Here is a 26,016-nt window from a genome sequence, read left to right on the forward strand (position 1 = left end):
AATTGAACGAGTAAACACTTGGAATCTTAGATAACAAACTCAGATCTAGTCTACTCAAGCAAAATCATGCATCAACAATTAGAAATTTCTCGCAAATTACTGGATCTAGCTAATCTAGGAAGAATGAAGCACGATGGCAATGAAAAGACAAACAAAAACAAACTTCCATATCATAACGTTCGGATCTCAATACGATACTTCAAAACAACAAGAGATTCAAGTTTTAACAGTAGATCCAACGAGATAAAAAGAAATACGAAGTTAAACTATGAAAGCAATTAAAGATCGTTTTGCCACTCGGGCGATGGAACAATGTTTCTGTCGACTACAACGGCTGGATGAGTTGACGGTGAACCTTCCCTGGTGGAATGCCGAGGTCTTCAAGTGATCATGACTGGCGGCGAGGAACGACAACTGTTGGAGCTAGCCTCCGCTTCGGAACTAGGACTTCCGAGAGCGGTTTCTAAGTGTATCTCCTAAAATGTGTTGAGTCTCTCTTCATTCTTCATGTGACATTCTATTTATAGGGTGGCTTGCCCTAAAGTTAGGGTTATTCTTCCTTGTGCAATGTCGTTTTTGCCCCAGTTAAGTAGTTGGTCGTCTAATAGAAATCCTTCCCTCTCCATCTCGAGCCTTTGGGCATGCATCCTGGTCAGTATTGCACCCTTTTGGCGTCCTCTTTCACTTAAAACCTCTGATTCCTTTCTTGTTGACTTGCACCATTTCGTGCACACTTATGCAACTTTTCTTGCAGAATATGCACGTTAAGCTCATCATACTGACCAGTAACCAAGGCCTAGAATACGACTTATCAGATACACAGACAAGTATTCTACCGATATATAGGCAAGCAAGTCGGCATATGGTTTCAAGCAATCTGCGATACAAAATCTAAGATAATCAACTAATCTGCGATACGATATCTAAGATAATCAACCAATCTGCGATACTGAAAGGTCGATATTAAGCGATTTTCTTTGAGATCCTTTTGTCGTTGGTGTTTTATTCTTCTGCACAAACTGAATTGTGAGTCGATAGTCGTCGATTGATCAAGTCGACACCTCTTACCGACCTAGCTGGACGATGTCTTCTTCTACCCGCGAGTGCCTGTGAACTGATCCAGTGACAAATCTAACTGATCAACTCGACTCAATGCAACTTGCTCTTGTTCGGTTGAGTGCGCAAACGGAGGAACTCAGTGCTATCAAAACCTTAACCCACGATACTATGAATTAGTAAAGGGAAGTAAGGGTCGAATCCCACAGAGACGATGTGTTCTATATTTGTTGAGGACAAGCCGGGGATGGCTGCTGCCACACATCCAAAGTGGGTTATGTTAAACTACTTGACTAAATAAACTGAGGGATTGAGCTAACTGAACTGATCCACTTGCTAAGTCCAACTAAACTTGTAAATTCTAATTGATCAATCTGTCTGAACTTAAGAACTCATGATGTTTTTTCCTGAAATAGCCAAACAAAGTAAAGGTGAGTGGGTGTCAGCACCCTACAAAACGTACGGTAACGTAAACTTTACTAACAACTTCATCTTCCTTGCACAATCAGTTCAAAAACAGAGCATTAACCAGATTCTCAAACATTTCCATACTAACGAACTACGCATAACAAAACAAACTCAGCATAATGAACTCATAACTACGCTAATGAGTCGACTGAAATCACGTAGACAAACGGACTAAACCATAATCATGCAGGAACGAAGAAGTCGACTCTCAGATCTACAACACAGAAACATATATTATCATTCATCGCAAGCATACTCCGATCTGCTTCACCATATTTTAACGAGTTAGATCTAAACATTTTAACACCTTCCATTCAATAAATCAACACAATCAAGCAATAATTATAAATATGGAACCCAGATCCAAATAGATTTTACCACAACAAAAGATATTACTCAACTAAACATCACGAAATGCACTCGCACTTCAGAGACATAGTCTAATTAGCTAAGTCATTCAAAATCGAACATAACATTTAAACAACAGTCGAAGTCACAACTCCAAGTTTGGTTCTAGCAACAAAGTAGTTCAAACAACAGCAAGAAAACGTAAAGGAAATTGTAGCATGACAGAAATTAAAGAGATTGTATCTTCACCCCTTCTCGGGACGGTGTTACACAGATTGAAAAATACGATTTGAAACTACCACCCAACCACGATTAAAACCCAGAACCAAGTGTGCTTGAAGGATAAATGAAGAAACTAGAGTGTAGTGAGCCTCTCATTTCAACCCTAAGAGAGCTGAGTGTCCAAAGCGCTGCCTCATTCCTGCTTCCCATTTCCATTTATAGGAAGGCATGAGGCTCTGATCCCTAGGGCAACCTCCTCTTCAAAATTCTTCTTTGCCCTTAGCTTTTGGGGATCTTTAAGTTGGGCACAATCTCCTATCTGGGTGCTCCTGCTGCCTCCGTTTGATTTGACTTGATCCATTGCGGTGCAGTAAATTGACTCCATTCTTCTTGATCCGTCTGTCCGCCCAGTTGATCCATGCAGCTCTTGATTATAGTGGATTTTATACACACCTGGCTCACAATTGTACGTTAGCTTACAGAAAATGGTGTAGTTTATCATAAAACCAATGCATGAAACGAGCCTTATCAAACTGCTCACACTTAAACCATACTTGTCCTCAAGTATGAAAGATAAGAATAAAGAAATAAGGCAAGTTTCAATGCATAGCTCTCTCATTCAAAGATACTGTAAAACAGAAACTTAACATGTAAGTTTTTGAAAAGAAAACCACATAAGTAAACTGCAACACATTGTCACATAAAAAAGAAAATATAGAACTGGTTTATCTTATTGGCAGTTGTCCCCACAAGCTTAAGGTCAATCCAATTGTCTACAGTTTGAAATTCCTTTCCCTCCCCCCTTCTGCCTAATCAGCTTGTCCGTTTGTCAAGATAGGTTATATCCTTTCCAACTGTTGGATTCACTCAGTCACTCAATCCTCACCAGAATTGTTAAGACTACTCTCTTATTCATTTTTCATACCATTGATGCCTCGAGTTCTGCTGACTTAGGGCAGTTCTTTAAGATCTTTGATTAGGATATAATGGTGACAAAGGGTATTATCAAGATCAGGTAAGAGTCTTAGAGGTTCTAGGTTCAAAAATAAACAGAAACTCAATCCCAAAATATGAGAATGTGTGAACTTCGAGACAGAACTGGGACAACCTCCCTGCTCATTTCTGACTTGATTCCCAAAACTTGGAGGTACTTCCTGGCCATTTTGGCCTTATTTATCTGACTCTTTCTTTCCCGGGATCAGGTTACATTATTTCCTGCCCTTTTTATTTCTTTCACTTTTCTAAGACTTCTTTTCCTTTGCTTTTCTCTTTATTTTTTCTGGGCCAGGTTACAACTTATCCTGCCTTTTTACTAAAAGGTTTCATTTTCTATCATTTTGGTTTTTTTTCTGCCCATACCCTCTTTTTTTTCTTTTTCCAACGGTTCAACCTATCCTCTATACCCTATTGGTGAGTTGCCCCAGCCTTGCCCCCTTGTTCACATGAAAAGAAAGTTATGGTTTACAAGGAAAACGTTGATTATTCAAGCTCGAAAGTGTTAGCTAGGGGGTGCCTTTACAAAGAGGCTGGTTGACAGGTTCGAAAGAATCAGGCTCAACTGGTTACCCTACCGCCTTTAGTACTTACTACCTCCTGTCATTTCCCTCGTAGCATCAACGGTAGCCACTCTATTTTTTATAAGTAGAAAGTGTTCTACTCCAGGTTTTTAACTCACTTTTAGAGGGCTTCACAGAGGACTTAGATTAAAGCATTTCCATCGTTCTCACATCCTCCAAACTGACTTTGGTTTATTGAAGGAGAGAATCTCACAAATCAACATGCATCATCTCTTCAATCACTCTTACTAAGGGAATCTTGCCTTTATTTTTCATAAACCAGTTCATACCCAAAAACACATAAACACTAAGGGAACATCTCTAAGTTTTGGTAAGTGTAATTGTAAAATGGAGGTTGTTTCCATTTTTTGTCCATGAGTTCACATGTCCTTATGCGATTTTTTTTGCTGAAACTTTCTGAACTTAGGACCTCTAGGACTCTTTCCTGATCACAATGTTACCCTTTGGCCCCATTACATCTTAATCAAAGACCTTAAGGAGCTGTTCTGTGTCAGTAGAACTCAAGGCATCAGTGGTTCGGCAAAATGAATGAGAGAATAGTCCTAACAATTCTAGTAAGGATTGAGTGATTGAGTGAATCCAACAGCTGGTGAGAATAAAGGAAATCTTGACAAAATGACAAGTTGATCAGGCTGAACAAGGGGAGGGAGGAATCCGGGACTGCCAACAATTGAAATGATCTTGAGTTTGTGGGAAAGGTTGCTTGAAATTGAGCCAGTTTTATGCATGAGTTTGTTATCCTATGTTAAGTGTTCTTCCTTTTTATGTGTGTCTTTTACTTTTGTTTTTTATGATTGAGTCTTGTTTAGTCAGTCTAGGTTGTTTATAGTGTCGGTCAAGGAAAACCATGCATGTAACTTGCCTTGTTCTTTTTTCTTGTTCTTTCATACTTGAGGACAGACATGGTTTAAGTGTGAGCAGTTTGATAAGGCTCGTTTCATGCATAGTTTTTGTGGTGGTTAATATACTGAATTGGAGGATAACATAAAGAAAAGTAGAGTTTTAGTGTGCATGATTGAAAAATTGCTAAGTGGCAATGCGACTTGATCAAGTGGGAACAGAAGCAAAAAATTGCCTAGAGGTGGAGCAAACTGATCAAGCTAGCGAGAACGGAGCGACTGAGCCTGACAGCCGTGCGAATTGATCAAGAGGGGCTGATATAAATGAGCTTCCAGGGATGAGTCAGAGGAGAGAGAATGCAGGGTGTCTTCCTATGCAAGAGTATTAATGCCAAATCATAAGGATTTACCCTAGGGATTGGTGTTGAAGTCGTCCTATAAATAGAAGGCGGGACACAGAAGAAATCATCACGACGAAATCACTGAGAATTACATTCACTACTCATCACTTAGCCCACATCCACACCATTTCACGGAAATCAGCAGCAACCATAGGAGAATGAAGCTAGAAGAAGAAGAAGAAGGAGTAATCTTCTACCAGAAGATTACTCTCTACCTCCTCACTTTGAGGGAGAGAGCTTAATTTAGAAGAAATCGCTACTCTGTTTCTGCATGTTAGCTCCGAGGAGCCGATACAATCTTTCATTTCCGCATTCCGTTTGTTTCCAAAGATATTCTTGTTTTGGATCGTGTTATTCTGAGTTTACCTTAGTTTAATTTCTATTTCGCTAAGTTTGTGATCAGTGCTTTGTTGAATCTGAGTTCACTTTCTGTTTTGATTTAGAATTCTGGAAATGTTTGATGCCCTGAAGTTTTTAATGGATGTTGGGTTGGATCTGGAATTTGCAACTTTGATTTGATTTTATGTAAGGTTGATCGCATTTGATTGCCTAGATCTAGTCTTCTGCAGTTTGGTTTAGGTAGATCTGAAAGTTTGGTTCTGAGTTTTGCATGAAATAGGTCAGTTATTGTTTGATCTGCTTCGTATGTGATTAAATTGCATGGATCTAGTTTGAATTCAGTGAATCGTTCTTTTTGGGTACATGATATGTTTCCGATCTGAAATGACGTTCTAGGCCATGTTTAATTTGGTGTTTTTGGGGAAGAAGACGATTAGAGTTAGTTAGGAAGCAGTCTGCATCACCGTTTTGCTTTTCTACAGCTTTTCTTGCTCGTATGTGGTGGTCCCGCTACTTTTCTGTTTTGACTTCCGCTTTAGTTCCTTGCTTGATCAATTCAGAATGTTGATGGTTTATAGCATGTTTAGTCTAGTTGATCCATTAGAGTTTTATTTCTTGATCAGTTCAGTCCAATAGAGTAAAACATAATCCACACAGTTGCGTGATAACAGCCATTCCAAAATGTCCATAACGCATGTTCAAACACCTTCATCTCTGTGGGATTCGACCTTACTTCCCTTAACTTATTCATAGTATTGTGGGTTAAGGTCTTGAAGGTCCTCGTCTCTGTTTGCGCACCTAACGACAAGTTTAGTAGCCTGCTTGATCCGTCAGCCGAAGCTTCTTGATCAGTCCGCGTTGAACCTTAATTGTTTTTACTTGTGCATGATCAGTTTTGAACGAGTAACATCCTTTCATCGATCTAACCAGTGGCCATCAAGGAGTCCAACACCCTGCCTCGAAAATTGAGCCTGAAGCTGAACCTTAAGCTGAACATGCCCAACAATTGTTGAGACATGGTCGGCGGTTCGATGACATTGGTGGCGAGAAGTCCATACAGAGTCCGCTGAGATCAATTTAGTGGCCCATTGAGTTTATGCGGCATAGCTGTTTGAGCTACTTTCTATCCATGACTTTACCATGTTGAGCCAGAAATCATATCTTATGGAGGAAAACATCCTTGAGCCTATAAATACCCTTCATACTTCATCAATACTATCATTTTCCCGCTCTCTGCCATTGTTCATACATGAAGTTTGGAGTTGGAAGTAAAGAGAAGATTGAAGCTTTCAACATTCTTTTTTTTATTTTTATCTTAGATTGTTTTTAAACGTTTTCAATATTTTCCCTTCAATTTATGGATTTTTGTTATTTGTCTATGGACACTAAATCTATAGAATTATATGAATGTGTTAGTAACTCTTTTTGTTTATATAATTTTAGTTTTTTATATTCATAATTCATGTTCATTTTATTCTAAACTATTCTATTATACTTTGAAAGACACATTCTATGATGAATTCTTAACACGTAAAGTAACTGAAGGGGGATTTATGTGGTAGATCGGTCCAGTTAACACTATAATTAATTCCCCTAAAAAGGTACTATTAATTAAGCGTGAGGGCTTTGTAAGGGTCTTATCAATCTTTCTGGAGTTACTAATCTAAGTCTAATAGCTTCGTATTTTGGTCATATGTTTAAATACTCTTTAATATACTCCCTCCGTTCCACGTTACTTGAGGCGTTTCTTTTCGGCACGAGATTTAAAAAAGTGGTGTTTAGTGAGTTAGATAAAGATAAAATAAAGCCGATGAGATAATAAAGTAAAAGAGAGTAAGTAAAAGAAAGAAAAAGTAGATGAGATTTGATATTTTGTTTTTAGTTAAAATGATAAATGACTCAAGCAACTTGAGACAACCCAACGTGGAAGATGACTCAAATAACAGAGGAGTACCACATACAAACTTTACAAATTATTTTTAGTCACCGCAAAGGTATATACAACATCTTCACGGGTCGTGCTAATATCCATATAGACGAAGCTGCGTGTATCATAAACTCGAAAGCTCTTAATTGGTGCCTCTCGTAGCACTATATAGCATACGACGACGCTTGCTCACGCTTGATCTCAAACACCTTCTCAATGATATCTTCAATACACTGTGGATCAAATATTTAATACTCATAATCGAGTTCATAAAATTCCATCTTAAAATTAATTTATAATAAGAGAAGTAGCCCATGGATGTATATATTAATTCTTATTCTCACTATATATTGATATGCAACATTTTTGCATTTTAATTTTTCCATTTTGCAATATTACCATCTTAAAGTATTTTTTTTCTAATTAGTATTTCATTCTAAAATATTTTTATTCTTAAATTAATGATCCATTTCATGGTAGTAATTACTCCTTCTTCTTAAGGAAGATGGCCTCTTCTTTGGATGACACATTATTTATGCAACTTTATTTTGTATGTTAAGTATAGACAATAAAGTAAAAGTGGAAATACAGTAGAGATAAAAGTGTTTTCACTTTTAGTAATGGATCGATTTAGTTGGGATACCTTAAAAAGGAAAATGAGTCATCTTCGGTGGGACGAATGGAGTATCAAACTTCCAATTTTTTTAGTTTTCATGGGAAATATAGTAAAATTGATCAATTTCATAGCGTAATACTCCATTTGTTCCTTGTTAATTGAGATATTTTCTTTTTCGACACGAAGATTAAGAATAATGTGTTAAGTGGAAGGTGAATAAAATAAGAGAGAGTAAGGTTAGGAGAAAGAAACTTTTTGCTAAAAATAGAAATGACTCAATTATATTGGAACTTCTCAAAATAGAAAAATGACTCGATTAACATGAAACTAAGTGAGTATTTAATTTGTTATTTTGTTAATAATACCTTATCGGGAGTTGAAGCACCGGCTGTAATGCCAATGGTAATCGGACCCTTGGGAATCCACTCCTTCTTCTCCACCAACTCCCCGTGCTACACATACCACCACACTTACTGATTTGGTTAATTTCTCAAAGGAAACATTATGGAAAACATAGATTATTCTTTTCTTTATTTCACGTTATTATTTTCATCTGTAGTGTTGATTGCAATTCAGGATAATATTATCGTATAATATTAGTGAAATAGTAATATTTCTCTATGTTATCCATTTTTAGAGAAGATGTGATAAAAAAATGATGTCATGAGATTTTCTTATTTTATGTAATATTTAATTTATTTTCGTGATAAATCTAAAAGTTTAGACAATGATGCGGAAAATGGATACCATTAGCTTGTGAGAGATTTTGTTTCCTGGACCAATCCTCTTGTGTGTATCAATCCAAAATGAAGGAATTCCACGCTCCTGGGCGATCGATCACCTGAAGGGACAATGTGTTGCTAGAGTTCCATCCGCCAACGACGAGGATTAGATCCAGTTCCTCGTCGTCAGCCAATTTGTGAGTTGCATCTTGCCGCTCCTATAATTGATATAATACACCTTAATTGTACAAACTAGCTCAATGATACAAGGAAAAAACTCTCTTCCGACTATTATTCATGACACCTTTTTAGGGAACATTTGGTTAGAAGATTTGAGAAGTAATGTAAAGTGATGGAAGTAGTATTACTTGAGCTCCATTGCAAATAGTGTTGAAACTTTTGAAGTGTTTTGTAATGTTTCCAACCCCATATTTGCGCATCATGATGCTCTCAACTAATTTCCCTGTACAATGATCAACAAATATCATTAATCTTTATAGTATACTTCCTCCATCCATGAAAAATAGAACACATTTGTCATTTTTTAAAAGGAACGTGTTCAACAACTTCTCCCATACTTTTTTCCCTTCTCTCTTACTAATAATATGGACTACACATTCCACTAATACTACTTCTCTCTTACTTTTTTCCCTTCTCTCTTACTAATAATATAGACTTCACATTCCACTAACACTACTTCTGTCGTACTTTTTCTCTCTCTCTCTCTTACTTTACCAATTCCACATTAAAACACGTTCCTTCACAATATGTCCTATTTTTCATGGACGGAGGGAGTATAAAATATTAGGAATTTATGTATGGGAAATTGCTAGAAGAATTATGAATTTTGGTTCATCCAACAACTTTAAAAATCAGCCATCATCACAATTATGAATTTTAACATTTTCTAAAATTTTCCTATGCTGAAATACATCGATTTTTAATATATTTTTCACTAATTAAGTATGTTGAGAAAAATGATTATGTGACAAAGTTATTTACTAAGTGTGCTGAGAAAAATGATAAAATTTCAAGGTGATCTATTCTAGTAGAATTTCTAGAAACGTTTGATACAATTACTTCCAAATTCCATCACGTGGAAAATTTTTAAAAAGAATTTAAAATTCATGATTTTGAACGATTTTAAAGTTGATGAACGAACTATAATCAGTGGCGGATCCAGGAATTTATATTCGGGGGTGCGACTTGCGAGTCATATGATAAATCATTATATAACATACCAAAAATAAAAATTAATACTAAAAGCAATATATTTTGAAATATACAAATTTTAGCGTCATACATTTCAAAATACAAAAATAAACTACATTATATCTAATTTATTTTTCTTCTAAACGATTCACTATATCATCATCGGATACTTGTAGAAACACATCTTTCTCAATGAAAGTGACCAAACAATCGTTCAAAGGTTGAGTCAAATAGGGGGACATTATACATATATTATTAATATAAACTCAGAATTTATATTTAAATATATAATACTACTAAAAAGTCCACAACAGAAGCTAAGGTAGCAATTTTGCAATGAGATTTTCTACAATTTTGGACAATACACCAACAATATGAAGTGAATTGTTGATTAAAAAACAACACAACCGATAATTTCCAAGAAAGCATAAAGGGCTTATCATTCACTACATTGGCTCTTGGGCAGAGGAGCCATGGGCTTCTGACGAGAAGCATCAGAAGGAGTAAAGGTTGGATCTTTCTTGCATAAAAAGAGTGATTCTGCAAAATTGGCACACGCAAATCTTCGCTGAGCATTAAGAAGAGGGAAAAACAAGAAAGCTGAAGAGAGAGAGAAAGGAATATAAATCAGTTGAGAAATGGATTCTGCTACCTAAGTTTGAGGTGGAGGAGACGCCGCCTCGCTTGGCTTCCAGCTCCAAGAGGGCTTTACTACTATGTTCCGCCATTGTTTCTGAAACTGTGCAGAGGAGACGGAGAGATAGAGAGTAGGCGATGGAGGTAAAATACATAATACTACTAAAAAAAAAAAAATTTTGGGGGTACACTCGTACCCCCAATGTCCCCTCTCCCTCCGCCACTGACTATAATTCAACTTAAGTTCATAATTTTTTTGACAATTTTATTTTTATATATCTTCAAAACTTACCAATATTCTCCGTGTCTCTCTTCAACATAGTAGTTTGATTCGCAATTCCTACCTTTTCAAGATCTTTATCAGGATCGAACCCCTTGGATATCGCAAATTTGAATTTCTGAATAAGAATGGGTTGGATAATATTACAATACATATACAGATACTAAATACTCTTTTCATATGTATACTAATTAGAGCTTAAGACCACCAACATATATGTATATATAGATATAGGGACGGGGTGCGTTAAAATGACAACACCTTTTAAAGTGACACTATGACATCATGTGTTACGGACGTCCTCTGTAACGTGACCGGATGGCGATCTTCTCGGACGGATAGGATGATCAATCCTTCGACAAGCTCGAAGGAAGGCTCACGATTTGCCGGTTCTCGGACGTTCTCCGATGAGCAGCAAATAAGGAACGAAAATTATACTTGATACTCAAGCCAAGTTGGACGAAATACTAATTTCATTAATTGATTGAATGATAACAAGCTCTGCTATTTATAATACTAGAATACTACTACCTAACTTATTGAACAAGAAAACAAAGATATGGAAAAGATATGGTGAAATAAAAGATAACTAAATAGAATAATATCTTAAGGATATTCCCTAATAATATGTAGAGGATGATCGTATCAACTCCCCCACGGTTGAAATCCACCTTGTCCTCAAGGTGGGAACCACGAACCATTGACGAGAGTTGAAAGCAAAAGCTTTAGCTAGGCGTCTCCTCCCGGATCAAACACATATCGAACAGCTGAATGTCTCCCTTTTTCACCCTTGTCAAAAATCAACAAAGGAGACCCAATGTTGTCGGCAGAATTCCATGCCAAAATGAAAATCTTGTTCACGCCTCTCAGAATGCTCAAACATGGCGTGTCATTGCGCGGAGGGATCAACCTTGCATCGGTATCGAGCGAGGTTGATCGATGAATCATACTTGTAACCTCACCTACATTCCAATCCATATAGACACAAGCCATTACGGGCAAACTCGTGTAAGAACCATCTCCTTTCTTACCCACTTCTTTAGACTTTAATCTCAGCTCATCCATTTCTACTATAAGGTCCGATTTTGTTGTCTCAAGTGCAGCCTTATACTCAACTATAATATTCTCAATCTCCATCATCTCTTCTCCTTCTTGTATATTTGTTACCCATTTTTTCTTCATTGAGCTCGGGATAGCAGCTTGTGGATGCAGATTAGACACCGCCAATGGTGTTGTCACGGGCAGTGAGTGCAAGGGCTGGAAAGGTCCCGGAGCGGCGTAGGGTAGCAGCTCCAAAGGCGGTAAAGGACTCGGCCGCTGCAGCTGGCGATCTGATTGGGGCAGCGGCGGCGACGGTTGGTAATTTTGGTTGGGCTGCTTTGCCGAAATGGTTGTTGTCAGAGGTGATTCCAAACATGAAGGCTGGCGAGTCGCAGGTTGATCCGATTGCTGAAATACGAGCGGCCGTCGCTGGATCGATGGGTTTCCCTGAGGTGGTTGGAAATCCGGCCTAAGATTTATAGACTCGGTGGTGCTGTGTCGCGGTGGAGCCAATGAGACATTGGGGTATAAACCCGACTGCCCACGAGAAGCCATAGTATTTCTCGATGGAGGGTATTCTAGCGTCCGGTGCGACGAAGAAACAACTGGCTCATCGGGCTGCGATAATGATCGGAATTTGCTCACTCGGTCATCTGTGGCATCGACATGAGTTTCCTTCCTGTCCCATACCTCCAACAAGTGATCTAACTCTGCATTAATCGGTTCCTCTGCTATGATTGCTGAACGAGGCTGCCGAGACGCGGGCCCTCTAACGGAATACCTTCTGGGAAAGGTGTACAGCGGCGCCGCTGTGTCACGCGCCGTGTAAGGTTGATTCCGACGTGAGTTAGGGACATGGCCCAACGGCTGATCATACACCGAGACCTCGTTGAAGGGGCGTTGCCTTGGTGTCTCTCGATAGACAGGTGGGTCCCAACAGGTAGGTCGGCGCTTGGGCGGTGATGGCGAGTACATATCTAGCTCGTAGGATGAAGAACGCTGATATGCAGTGGTCCGACGGGTCCATGGTGGGTCCCAGTTGTCGCGACGACGAGTCTGCCTTGGCTCCCGGTTGAACGGTTGCCGTGCTAAATTGTCCAACCGTCGATCCAAGTTGTCGAAGCGAGCATTCAACTTTTCAAACCCTAAAGTGATTGGGTCGACAGAAGACTTCCCGGATTGATCTCTTTGGTCCGGTCGATAGTCGCCGGTGTTGGGGTGTCGCGGCGGGCAGATCTGCAGCGCCGGCGTCGCCTCCCTCGTCGGCAGTTCCGACGTATATTGGCCATGGTGTGTTGACGTCATGAGTACGGTGGAGTGGATTAGATGCGGTTGTGATGGTAGTGCTGTGGCTGAATTAATTTTTTTTTTTTTTTTTTTTTTTTTTTTTTTTGGGAAATATAGATGAACGAAGATGGAGGATGAGTACGGGATTGAAAGCACCAGTTGTTACGGACGTCCTCCGTAACGTGACCGGATGGCGATCTTCTCGGACGGATAGGATGATCAATCCTTCGACAAGCTCGAAGGAAGGCTCACGATTTGCCGGTTCTCGGACGTTCTCCGATGAGCAGCAAATAAGGAACGAAAATTATACTTGATACTCAAGCCAAGTTGGACGAAATACTAATTTCATTAATTGATTGAATGATAACAAGCTCTGCTATTTATAATACTAGAATACTACTACCTAACTTATTGAACAAGAAAACAAAGATATGGAAAATATATGGTGAAATAAAAGATAACTAAATAGAATAATATCTTAAGGATATTCCCTAATAATATGTAGAGGATGATCGTATCATCATGTAGCCTGCAATATTATAAAGGCTACACTGCAATATCCAATACGCTAGACTGCAGTCTAGCGTATTGGATATTGCAGTCGGGCAAAAATTGCAGTCTACCGTATTGGATATTGCTGCCTTAGAAAATTTTCCCTTGAGCGTTTTTTATGATTGTCATATGACAGCTGATTATTCGTCCACATGTACAAATGATTGGCTAGGAATGGTAGTATGGTGTCACTTTAAGATGTGTTGTCATTTTAAGACAATCCTATATGGATGTATTCAGTTAATAACCAATTTTTATTGCATAACTACAAACCACGAACATTGCATGCACTTTAATTAAGATTTTATATTTGTAATAAACATTTTATACTTATAATGAACATTTTATGCAATTATAAAGAACTTGTACTCTTCTTTCGTATTATCTATATGTAATAATAATAATAAAAAAAGTCACGATATGTGTAGTGTCCACATATACCTTAAGAAATGCCTCTTTAGTAGAGCTGGATCCATCAAGTCCACCACCTAAAATGTAATCACATACGTATGTTGCCTGCAAGTGCCATCGTATAAAATAAAACTTTAATATTACTCGAAAGCTGCCGAAATAAAATTTCATATTGACATGTGATATATCTAATTAATTATAATTGTAAAAATTATTTTATTTTATTTTTTTTCTCTTTCAATAATTACAATTGGTTGGACGCATGTCCGAACCACTAAATTTTAGTTAAGATATGGGCGGCCACCATATGTCAATATTTGTGTTTATAGTTATCATTCGCATATATGATATATACTTATTTTATTACTTGTTGGTAAAACTGCTCACGAATATATTGGGTTGAATTTTGTAAATTACCTCTTCCATGTTCTCGACAATGATATAGCTGCCGGCAAATGAAGCAGTAGCCACAGTCTCCTCATGAGCGTATTTGCCATGGATTATTGATGTGTACTCTTCCTTCTTGTGTTTTTCTACCGTGTGCCAAACCTTATAATAATTTATCGGAAATCTTTAACCCGAATTTTCATTATAGAATACCCTAAAAAATAAGATCAAATATATTCTCGGTAGTTTATGACATGAATTTTAATGTAAAATTAATTATATAAAAGAAAAGTGTGAAGAATAAGATTGTTTCCACGTGAGAGAAATTCATTAAAAATAGAAATCCATTTCCGATCAGAGATGATCCCATTTTATTTTAAAATAAAAACACAATTATCCAAAATGGAAAATAGAAATATTAGTTATGAGAACAACTATATAAATCATTTTATTAAATAGAGAATAATTATGAATAGTGATGGACATGATTGAGATGAGGAAAACGAAGTAAGTACTACCTTGGATACCCATGGACAAGTTGTATCAACAATGTTGATGGGGTACGGACTAAACAAGCCCAACAGCAATGACGGCCCATCAGCCCGAAGCCCAAGGAAGAGTATGAGTTCGGCATGACCAAAGAGTTCGGATGAGTTCGGCATTACCAAAGAGTTCGGCCTCAGCCTACAGCTCGGTAAAAGCCAACCAATCAAGCTCTGCTCTCAGGTCGGCATCAAGCTCTACTCTCAGATCGGCAACCAAAGCAGTTCGGTCTCAGTATTCGACCGAACAAGGAGTTAGTGGACCCATGCAGGATTTCCACAACTTCCAACACACCCACTACCACGTGGCGTCAACTCAGGCCACGATCTTAGGCCATGACCTACACGACATCCACGACCTAGAGTGATGATGTAAGCCACGATCTTAGTTCAATGTATAAATAGAACTTAGATCTGGTAGAAAAGGGTTAGAATCTCTCTAGAGAAATAATCATATAGCAAGTCTGTGTTGTAAGCTGTAATTCGCAGATCAAGCAATACAAACCTGCCCCCATTTCTCCCCGTGGACGTAGATTTACCTCAGTAAATCGAACCACGTAAAATTCTCTGTGTCGTAATTTATTTTTACGAGCATTCATCATCATCAAAAATTCGCTGATTCATCACTGGCGCCGTCTGTGGGAATCAGAGAACCAAATTTGTGATAAAGCGAATTTTTGACCATTTTTTCAACCCAAAAAATGCATACCAGATCGCAGAGTACCCGTATTCCTGCCCGTGAGAACCAGGAGGAAGCCAATCCATCCCATAGGTCTGGAAAACAGCCTAGGGATAAATCCACCACCAGTTCTCATGGCGGAGGAACAAGCCGCTCCAAAAGCCGTCACACCGAGTCTTCCCAGCAGCCCGATTTGAACGGGGCTGTCAAGCTGTTTTTGGCTGAAAAGCAGGAGGAATTCTTAACCTTCCTGCAGAGAAGCCAAAAGCAGCCGGAGGCGAAAACGGCGGATTCTCTCTCTCCCTCCATACGAGACAGTCACTACCGCAGTAGTATCATGTCTTCCAGAAGAAAGAATCCTCGGTACCGGAATCACAGGAGAACTCCATCTCCTCCATACCGAAGAAATGTCGGGTTCGCCATGTACGGAGCATTGAGGACTCCGTTCTCGGACGATATTACCCGAACTTCCCTACCACAGAACTACCGAACTCCGTCGATGACCTATGACGGACTCGTGGATCCTCATGATTTCTTGGGACGCTATCAATATAACATGGCGAACCAGGGTCTCAACGAGGTCCACATGTGCAAGCTGTTTCCCGAGCTGCTTATCGGGAACGCAAGAAGGTGGTTCGATAGCCTCCCCCAAGGCAGCATTAGATCCTACCGAGATCTAATGGATGCTTTCCACAGGAGGTTCTTTCAGAAAGCGGAAGCCTGGATCACTTCGGCTCAGCTGCTTTCTATACGTCAAGGTCGCGACGAAAAGATCAGCGATTTTATGACGAGATTCCACAAGGAATGCCTACAAGTAGATAATCTCAATGATCTACTTGTCATTTCGGCATTCCAAAATGGAATCCTGCCCGGAGCTCTCTACAGAAAGCTCGTGGAGTGCGGTCCGCAAACAGCTCAAGAGATGTGGGACATTGCGGACAAGTTTTCTCGTGCCGATGAGGCAGACCGTCGAAAACGGTCTTTAGACAGCTCATCCAGAGAAGACAAAAAGAAGCCCGGTCATAGCGATCAGAGGCATCCTCGCCGAACACCTTCTCCACTAAAGGAGAGATAGCGGTCATCCGAGGTGATCGAAAAAGAGCAAGTGTGTTCGCAGATTGCGCTTAAAAGTGCCGAGCAATCAGTTCGGCACCATCCAGCATAGCAATCACAGCAGCCGGAATCAGAGGCCGGCGAAATGACCGAAGTCACACCGGAGCCGAACTCGATGGTGTACGGCACTGAAGCCGTGATTCGGTTGAGATCGGCATATCCAGTCCCCGAACTCAATTTCTCCTCAGAAATGAATGGTGATGGACTGAGAGCCGAACTAGATCTTGCCGAAGAAAGAAGAGAATTGGCCTGCCTAAAAGCAGCCAAGTACAAGGAGCAAGTAGCCCGGTATTACAACCAAAGGGTGAAGAAGCTGCAATTTCAAGTGGGAGATCTCGTCTTGAGAAACAACGAAGTAAGCCGAGCAGAAAAGCTGGGCGAACTCGAGCCCACATAGGAAGGTCCATATCGGGTGTCAGAAGTCCTCGGCAAAGGGTCTTACAAATTGACTCACGCCAGGAGCACAAGTACCCCGAACATGGTACGTTTCCAACCTCAAAATGTTCCATTTGTAAGAGACAGTCCGGTCAGTCAGTCTTATGTGTTTTCTTTGTTTTTTACTTGTTCTTGTCTCTACGTGCGTTGTGTCTATGTGAGTGTCGTCTCTTACAAATAAAACTGAGGTATCTCGTTCTTCAAAGGCTGATCCCCTTTTTAGAACATACAAGCCAACGATTGTGCGTCAAAGCTTCTAAAGAGGATACAAGACCACAATTCAGCTTAAACAAGCAGTTCGTCTGAAACGAGCTGCAACAAGCCCACGATTGTGTGTCAAAGCTTCTAAAGAGGATACAAGACCACAATTCAGCTTAAACAAGCAGTTCGTCTGAAACGAGCTGCAACAAGCCCACGATTGTGTGTCAAAGCTTCTAAAGAGGATACAAGACCACAATTCTGCTTAAGAATCAAGCACTTCGTCTGAAACGAACTGCAACAAAAGTCCGATTCTCGCGATAAAACTTGCCTGAATTAGGACAAGGGAAAGTCCAATCCACGCGATAAAACTCGCCGAATTAGGACGACCAAGTTCGGTCAAAGCAGTTTACCTCATAAGACCGAGGACGACCATGTCTAGTCAAAGAGGTTTACTGCATAAGACCACTTCGGTTAACTGGGAAAGTCCGATCCACGCGATAAAACTCGCCGAATTAGGACGACCAAGTTCGGTCAAAGAAGTTTACCTCATAAGACCGAGGACGACCATGTCTAGTCAAAGAGGTTTACTGCATAAGACCACTTCGGTTAACTGGGAAAGTCCGATCCACGCGATAAAACTCGCCGAATTAGGACAAGGGAAAGTTCGATCCCGGCGACGAAAATCGCCAAATTAGAACACAAGACGAGTCCGGTCAAAGATGTTTATTTCATCAGACCAAAGACGAGTCCGGTCAAAGATGTTTATTTCATCAGACCAAAGACGAGTCCGGTCAAAGATGTTTATTTCATCAGACCAAAGACGAGTCCGGTCAAAGATGTTTATTTCATCAGACCAAAGACGAGTCCGGTCAAAGATGTTTATTTCATCAGACCAAAGACGAGTCCGGTCAAAGATGTTTATTTCATCAGACCAAAGACGAGTCCGGTCAAAGATGTTTATTTCATCAGACCAAAGACGAGTCCGGTCAAAGATGTTTATTTCATCAGATCAAGGACCAAGTCCGGTCCAAGAAGTTTACTTCATAAGACCGAGGACAAGTACGATGAAATTTTTTCGCTAAGCTGTAAATACAGTGTTAGAAGCGAAAACAAAATTTCATTTTCAAATCTTGTTCGGCACACAACTCCGCTACCCTACAAGATGGCGTTACGCTATTACAAAGGACTATTCTACTGTCCAGGGTTGCTGAAGTTAAGCCACCTATCTGCAAAATCCTCTGGAAGCCGAGTTCGGTTGTTCCGAGCAGATGAAGAATAAGCAGGTCGACGAGATGCTATCCTCGACCCAACGCCTCTTCCCCGAGCCCGAGAAGTCCTAACACCTCGGCGATGAAGAGTCTCTGCAATAAGCATCTGCTGATCTTGCTCGCTCATAGTCACAACTCCTCGGCGAATTTCAGTCCGTCCCTGTCTTGACGATTCCGGTTGCTCCTGAGCCCGTTCTCGTCTCGACGTTTCCGGCTGTTCCGGAGTTCGTTGTTGACTGGGAGTAGGATTTTGAACAAGGGAACCAGAGGTTTGATCTGGAGTGCGAGCATCTGTTGGCACGATATGCCGAAGGAATCTTTCTATGGAGGGGCGCCGAGAAAGAACAATGTTGTACCGAGAAGCCCAGCGCCGCAATGATGTCACGACTTGTTGGCAAGCCGAGCTCTCCAGCGCATTGTTCCTCCGGAGTACATTATATTCCTCCCACAGTTCGTCAACTCGACTCTGAACATCTGATATGGTCATTCCCCCGCGCACACGGATGTAATCCTCGTACGCAGTCCTCTCAGCAATGGTCGTATTCAGCTCGGCCTCCAGATCATTCTTATCGGACTCTAAGTCCTTATTATCGGCATCCAGCTTCACCAAACGAGCCAGAAGCTCGTCATTCTTCGTCTGATCGGCTATAGCTCTTTTCTCAGCTTCGTCTAAAGCCGAAGAGTACAGCCGCTTCCAGTGAAGTACCTCCAGCTCCTTGAGAGTTAAGAATACAAAGCAGCTACGTCAGTTCGGCATTTCAGCTTACCGAGCAGGTAGTAAACCACAACAGGAGTAAGAGAGTACGAAAGGCTATACGAAGACACAAGAGCAGAAAGAAGAATTTTTTCATTCATAAGAAAAAAAAAATTTTTCTATACAAGGAGGGCTTCAAGGCCATTTTACATAAAGGAAGAAACTAAACTAAGAGAAGGGAGACGAAATCATACTTCGCTAGCTTCGTCTCCACCTTCTCGGTGAGGTTCAGCTTCCTTCTCCTTATCTGCTTCAGCTTCAGCCTCTGCCTCCTTGCTCTCCTCAGCCTGCTCGGCGCCACCGTAGCCGATCTGCTGCGTCTCCTGATCGGCTTCCTCCTCCGGATGCCCGGCTCGCTCGACTTCGGCCTCCCGCTCCAGCGGCTCGGCCTCACCCTCTCCGTTGTAAGTCGAAGCGGGTGAAACGGGTCCCACGGAGGCAAAGATAGCCTCCAGGTTCTCGTCCCGATCAGCTCGACAACTCCGGACTCGGTCTGCAGAAAGCAGGACCGAGGATGAAGCGAGCTCCTCAAGGAGCGGCAGATTCTGAAGCCGAGCTGCTATCTCTCGGCTGTACAGAGGCAGCACGACATCGGCCCCCTGCTCGCCCTTATCGGCAATTAGCCTTACCAGGCTACCGACAAAGGCCGAGAACTGGCTGCTCAAAAAGAGTTTCTCCGTGTAAACACGGAGAGCCTCCCCCTGGGCAACCACGGCGGCAGCATCACTCCGTTTCGTCTGCTCTCGCTGGATGACGAGCTGGTTTTTGGCAAACTGAGCTTCATCCTGGGCCGAAATCCTAGCAGCTCTGGCTTTCTCAAAGTTTGCCTCGGCCTGCTCGGCCCGGTGACAAGCAGCCGCCAATTTCCTCTGCATCTCAGCATAGTCGTTGGACGCTTTGGAGAGTTCGACGGCGACGAGCTTGGAGAGCATATCGTTCCTCTGAAAATGGATAAGGAAAAAAGTCAACAGAGGGCACCAAAAATACAGGACAGAAGCCAGGCCAAAGAATCAAGAAGACAATTCACCTCGGCGAAGTCCGTGGGCCATAAAAATGGCTCACAGATATGCTCCGAAGGAGGCGCCAAGACCACGTCTTTCTCTGGCGCTCTCGGGGGCTTCTGGGTCCTCCCCTTCCTACTTGCCGAAGTCGACTCCGGCTTCTTTGGACCCGAAGAGGTCTTTTGCCTCTTCGGATTCTTCTCGGCATCAGGCGCCGAGCTGGTAGCCTTCCCTTTCTCCGGCTCCTCAAGCTCGGAGGACTTTCGGATAGCCTTATTCAGCATGAACACTGCCAAAAAGCAAGAAAACAAGGTTAGTTTTCTTCGTTAAAGCAGTAGAGCATAAAGATAAAGAGAAATCCTCACCCTCGGCCTCTTCGTCCGAAGACGAGATATTGAACACGAGGTCGCCCTTGACGAGCTCAGTTTCCGAATACTGTTTCCTAATCATAGGAATCTTATTGAGCTCGCCCTCGAGCTCGGCCAACGGTTCTAACCGAGGATGGGGAATCACGGACTTCGGCCTTCTCCAAGGAAAGCCCGGAGCCGAAGTCCTATTATAAAAAAAGAAACGGTTTTGCCATTTCGGCCACTTGGTTTTGCAGAAGGCCCTAAAAGGCTGTAAGGGGATCAAGTAAAACCAAGATCCCTTCCTTTTAAACTGGAAAAAATTAAGGATTGCCCTCAGAGACAGATCCTTATCTAGCCTACGCAGTTCGGCAGCAAAAGCCGATAAGTGCCTCCAAGAGTTCGGAGTCACCTGACCTAAAGGGAGTTGAAAAAAATCAAGAAGCTCTACAAAAGGTGGGGGAAGAGGAAAACGAAGCCCGCATTCTAAGCAGGCTTCGTAAACGGTGGCATAACCCTCCGGCGGGTCGTTAGCCCTATGATCATCGTCGGGAACCACCGCCTTCCCCCCAGGTAAAAAATATTTCTCGTGAAGGGATATCACAGTATCCTTACTCAAGATACTGTGAAAATACTCTACGGTCTTCTCCCCGGATTCTTTCCGGCTAGAAGACCCCTTATCCCCTTTCCTACCGCTACCCGACACCGAAGAAGAAGAAGAAGACATTTTTCTTACTTTTTGAAAGTGAAGAAAGTCTGAAGAAGCTCTTGAAAGCGGAAGAAAATTTCTCGAGAAAGAGAGAGTATAGAAGACGCAACAGCAAAGGTGTTCAAATGAGGAAGAAAGAGCATATTTATCAGATTCGGCGAAGATTTCAAAATCGTCGCACCGTTTCGAATCCCACCTTTTCAGGATTCAACGGCCGGATTTTACTGTCGCATTTAATGCAGTCACATGCAAGGCACGTCCCCTGACGTCAGCCTCCCCCGTACCTTTATCCAGAATGCCGAAGTGACTCGCTTCGCCGAAGTGATTCACTTCGTCTTTCGGGGGGGGTAGTGATGGGGTACGGACTAAACAAGCCCAACAGCAATGACGGCCCATCAGCCCGAAGCCCAAGGAAGAGTATGAGTTCGGCATGACCAAAGAGTTCGGATGAGTTCGGCATTACCAAAGAGTTCGGCCTCAGCCTACAGCTCGGTAAAAGCCAACCAATCAAGCTCTGCTCTCAGGTCGGCATCAAGCTCTACTCTCAGATCGGCAACCAAAGCAGTTCGGTCTCAGTATTCGACCGAACAAGGAGTTAGTGGACCCATGCAGGATTTCCACAACTTCCAACACACCCACTACCACGTGGCGTCAACTCAGGCCACGATCTTAGGCCATGACCTACACGACATCCACGACCTAGAGTGATGATGTAAGCCACGATCTTAGTTCAATGTATAAATAGAACTTAGATCTGGTAGAAAAGGGTTAGAATCTCTCTAGAGAAATAATCATATAGCAAGTCTGTGTTGTAAGCTGTAATTCGCAGATCAAGCAATACAAACCTGCCCCCATTTCTCCCCGTGGACGTAGATTTACCTCAGTAAATCGAACCACGTAAAATTCTCTGTGTCGTAATTTATTTTTACGAGCATTCATCATCATCAAAAATTCGCTGATTCATCAAATGTCAACATTTTTTTGAGTTAGCAGCTTCATCTCTTCTAGAGGAGCTCCGAAAGCGGACAGCACCACGACGTCGCCTTTTCCAATAAGATCAAATTGTTTCTTCCCCTCCTTGACTGGAAGAGTCCTCACTCCCATTTCTTGGAGCCTCTGATGGATGCAACATTTAAAGTATGTTATGTCAAGAATTGCTACAAGGAGAGACCATTTTTTATTAATAGAAATAATATATGTAATTGATAATGAATTAGAATAAAATTATTTCTTTCCATATTACTCCATCCGTCCGCTATTCTCTGTCACTAGTTTCCTTTTCGGGTCTGGACCGATGAGTGAACCGGTCCAACCAGGTGAACCACTGATCGAACCGTTTTACTATTACAAATTTTATATATAATTTATGAAATTTATTCAATTTAATAAATGATAAAATAAACTCTATATATAACAAAATACATTAAATATATAAATATAAAAAATATTGAGAATTAATAATTAAATATACAAATTACAAGTTAGTGTGGATAAAATTTTTAATATTTCAGATATAGAAATAGATAATTCATATTAACTCAAAAAATATTATATGGCAAAATATATAAATAACCTTAAATTATTAGTTAGTTTTGAAAAAAAAATATAGTAAATAATTTATTATAAACCTTAGGTATAACGACTTATATTTACATAATGTACCTATGTTATACAAATGCTGAGTAGATGATAAATATATTACTATCATATTAATACATTCTCACTAGAATATAAATTTAAATATGAATTATTAGTTTGAGTAGATAAAAAATATTTTGTTTTAATATAATACTTCCTCCGTCCCTGAAAGTTTGTCACGCTTCTTTACTACACTAGTTTTATAAAAATAATAATAAATAGTTAGAGTGGAGGGTGAGCAAAGTTAGAGAGAAAATTGTAGAGAAAAGTGGAGGGTGGAGTATTACTTTTATAAAATTAGTGTAGAAAAGAAGTGTGACAAACTTTCTGGGACAGATAGAGTAATAACTAGTGTTCATGTTATTACCAAGAAATGCTTATGGTGGAGTGGTAATGGTCTTGGTCTATGAGTTCGAGCACCACCAAAACCACTTATTTTACAAAAAATTTAAAAAATCAAGAAAACGGATCCTGGTTCCCGGCCAGACTGGTTTGACCGGCCCAACATACTAATGGTTTCATGGGGCAAACCGGACTGGGCTACTCACCGGTTCGCAATTGGACCGGTCCGGTTTTTAAAACACTAGGTTTATGGGACGGCGTTGACAAATGAAAAATCACTACATAAGTCTAATAAACCGTAATATATTACATGAATAGGATAAACAAGAAAATGAAATACACCAAAACCTGATTAACAGTGGGGTTGTGAATTATTTCATTATTGAGCCAGATGTTTTGTGTGGGGAACTGTTTTCTAGCTTCATAAGCAATCCGAACAGCGCGCTCGACACCCCAGCATATTCCATGAGCTTCCGCCAGCTTTACCGTTACTTCCCCCCACGTCTGCTGCTTCCCATTCTCCTTCAGTTTCTTTATGATACCCCCACCTTGCACAATGGTCACCAGTGACGAAACCAGAAATTTTGAAAAGTTAGGTGCTAAATGATCCCTAAGCTTTGAGTGTTCTGTATTTTGGTGTTTTTTTTCATTTTTTCGGATTGAAATGCCCCTAAAGACATGCAAGGCAGTTTTGTACTGTTCTTAACATTTAATTTGTTTTTATACTCTTCTTGTTTAACATCATTTTGTTTTAATTTATTCTTAGTTTTTATGTACGTTATAGTTTCAATTAAGTTTTTTTCTTAACGTCATTTAGTTATTAACTTTGCATTTTTACTTTATAGCCTTTTGATTTTACTAGCATTTTATTTTTAATATGTTTATTAAAATTTTAGATAAAAAAAATTATTATTTTCTAATTTTAAAATGGTAGTATGTGAGATATGTGATACACATAATGGAAAACAGTTAAACTATGATTGGAGAAAAGTGATCGAACAAAAAATAAAAAATTTATTGTGTAGTATTTGGTTAAACATGAAAAGTTATTGTGTGGTCAATATACCTGCATATTCGTGGTTCATTCGGTCAAGGGTTTCGTCCTGATGCCCAAACCCTCTGCGGTTGTAATCGTTTCTCCTCATGAAGTTGTGACGGAACTCTTTGCCGTCTAACGGAGCAGCTTCTCCGGCGGCGGAGCAACGGAGAACGTAAGGCTTAGGCCGCGGAAACAGCCCCTTCTCCGCCGGAAATTGGGGTACGTTGAATTGACAGAGTTGCAAAGAGATCGCCATAGGAAAGCTTGAGTAGGTGTACACTGCGCTTCAAAGCATGCCCAATTTATATGCGTTAAAGTCTTTTTTCTTAAATGTGGGCTACTTTTATTATCATTGTTTATTAGTCCCCTTGTTAATTGAGATGTTTCTTTCCGGCATAGAGATTAAGAAAGTGTTAAGCGGATAGTGAGTAAAGCAACCGAAAATAAAGTAAGAGAAATGTTTACTTTTTGCCAAAAATATAAATCATTCAATTAACGTTAAACTTCCCAAAATAGTAAAATAACACTATTAACATGGAACGAAGGGAGTACTCCTTATGACTCCCTCCGTCCTATTCAAAATGTCTATATCTTTTAGTGACACGAGATTTAGGAGGAATTGTTAGGTGGAATAAGTAAAAAGAAAAAAAAATTGTTATAACTATTAACTTCCTCCGTCCCACTCAAGATGTCCAATATTTTAGTGGCACGGTATTTTTGGAGGAGTTGTTAGATGGTTAAGTAGAAAGAAAAAAATAGTTGAATATTTTAATAAGGAGAGTGGAGAGAATGATTTATTTCCAAGTATAGAAAGTGGATATCTTGATTGGGTCAAACTAAAAATGAAAGATGGACATCTTGAGTTGGTCGGGGGATTATTATTATTATTATTATTATTATTATTATTATTATTATTATTATGTTAAAAATTAATATTCACTTCGGCCCTAAAAAGTATGAACATTTAGTTCGGTCCGGATTTAATGTATAATTGTTAAAGTAAGATAGTGTTAGTAGTATTGGTGGAAAATGGGCTCCAAATCATTAAGAGTGTAGTGTAATGGTATAAGTTGTAAATAAAATCATGTTTAGGGGTAATGTGTTGTTTAACTAATACTCCCTCCGTCTCACATAAGATGTCACACTTGTGGGACGACACATGACTTTAGAAGGTTTTATTTTGTGTGTTAGGTGGAAAGAGAAAATATAATATTTATATTATTGTGAGAAAGAACTTTTTCTAAAATTGGAAGTGTGACATCTTTAGTGGGACAAACTAAAAATGCAAGTGAGACATCTTTTATGGGACGGAGGGAGTACAAAATTAGAAAATTCATACTATTCAAAACGGATTAATAAGAAAATAGTTAATACTTTTCAGAAACGGAGGAAGCCATTTATTTTTTGAATTTATTTAAAATTATGACCAATAATAATAGTAACTACAAATTTACTAAATATAGTTATTCAAATTACATGAAATATTAAATAATAATAATAATAATAATAATAATAATAGTAGTAATTACTACTCCCTCTGTTCCTTATTAATAGAGGTGCTTCTTTTCGGTACGGGGATTAAAAATAGTGTGTTAAGAGAGAGGGTTATTTTTTTATCAAAAATAAA

The 26,016-nt window shown here is 40.0% G+C and overlaps 1 protein-coding gene across 1 annotated transcript; it reads right to left on the reverse strand.

Annotated features, from left to right (window-relative positions):
• Positions 1-8,589: 8,589 nt before the first annotated feature.
• Positions 8,590-24,645, reverse strand: LOC121806538 (4-hydroxy-3-methylbut-2-enyl diphosphate reductase, chloroplastic-like). Its single transcript, XM_042206617.1, has 9 exons — positions 24,417-24,645; positions 23,699-23,898; positions 22,340-22,486; positions 14,840-14,872; positions 14,352-14,483; positions 13,965-14,039; positions 10,656-10,761; positions 8,884-8,978; positions 8,590-8,733 (listed from the first exon to the last, which is right to left on the reverse strand). Exons 1-9 carry the CDS (start codon positions 24,643-24,645, stop codon positions 8,590-8,592), a joined length of 1,161 nt encoding a protein of 386 aa, XP_042062551.1.
• Between the last annotated feature and the right edge of the window lie 1,371 nt (positions 24,646-26,016).

Source organism: Salvia splendens, chromosome 6 (genome assembly GCF_004379255.2).
Source record: "Salvia splendens isolate huo1 chromosome 6, SspV2, whole genome shotgun sequence".
Taxonomy (NCBI): Eukaryota; Viridiplantae; Streptophyta; class Magnoliopsida; order Lamiales; family Lamiaceae; genus Salvia; species Salvia splendens.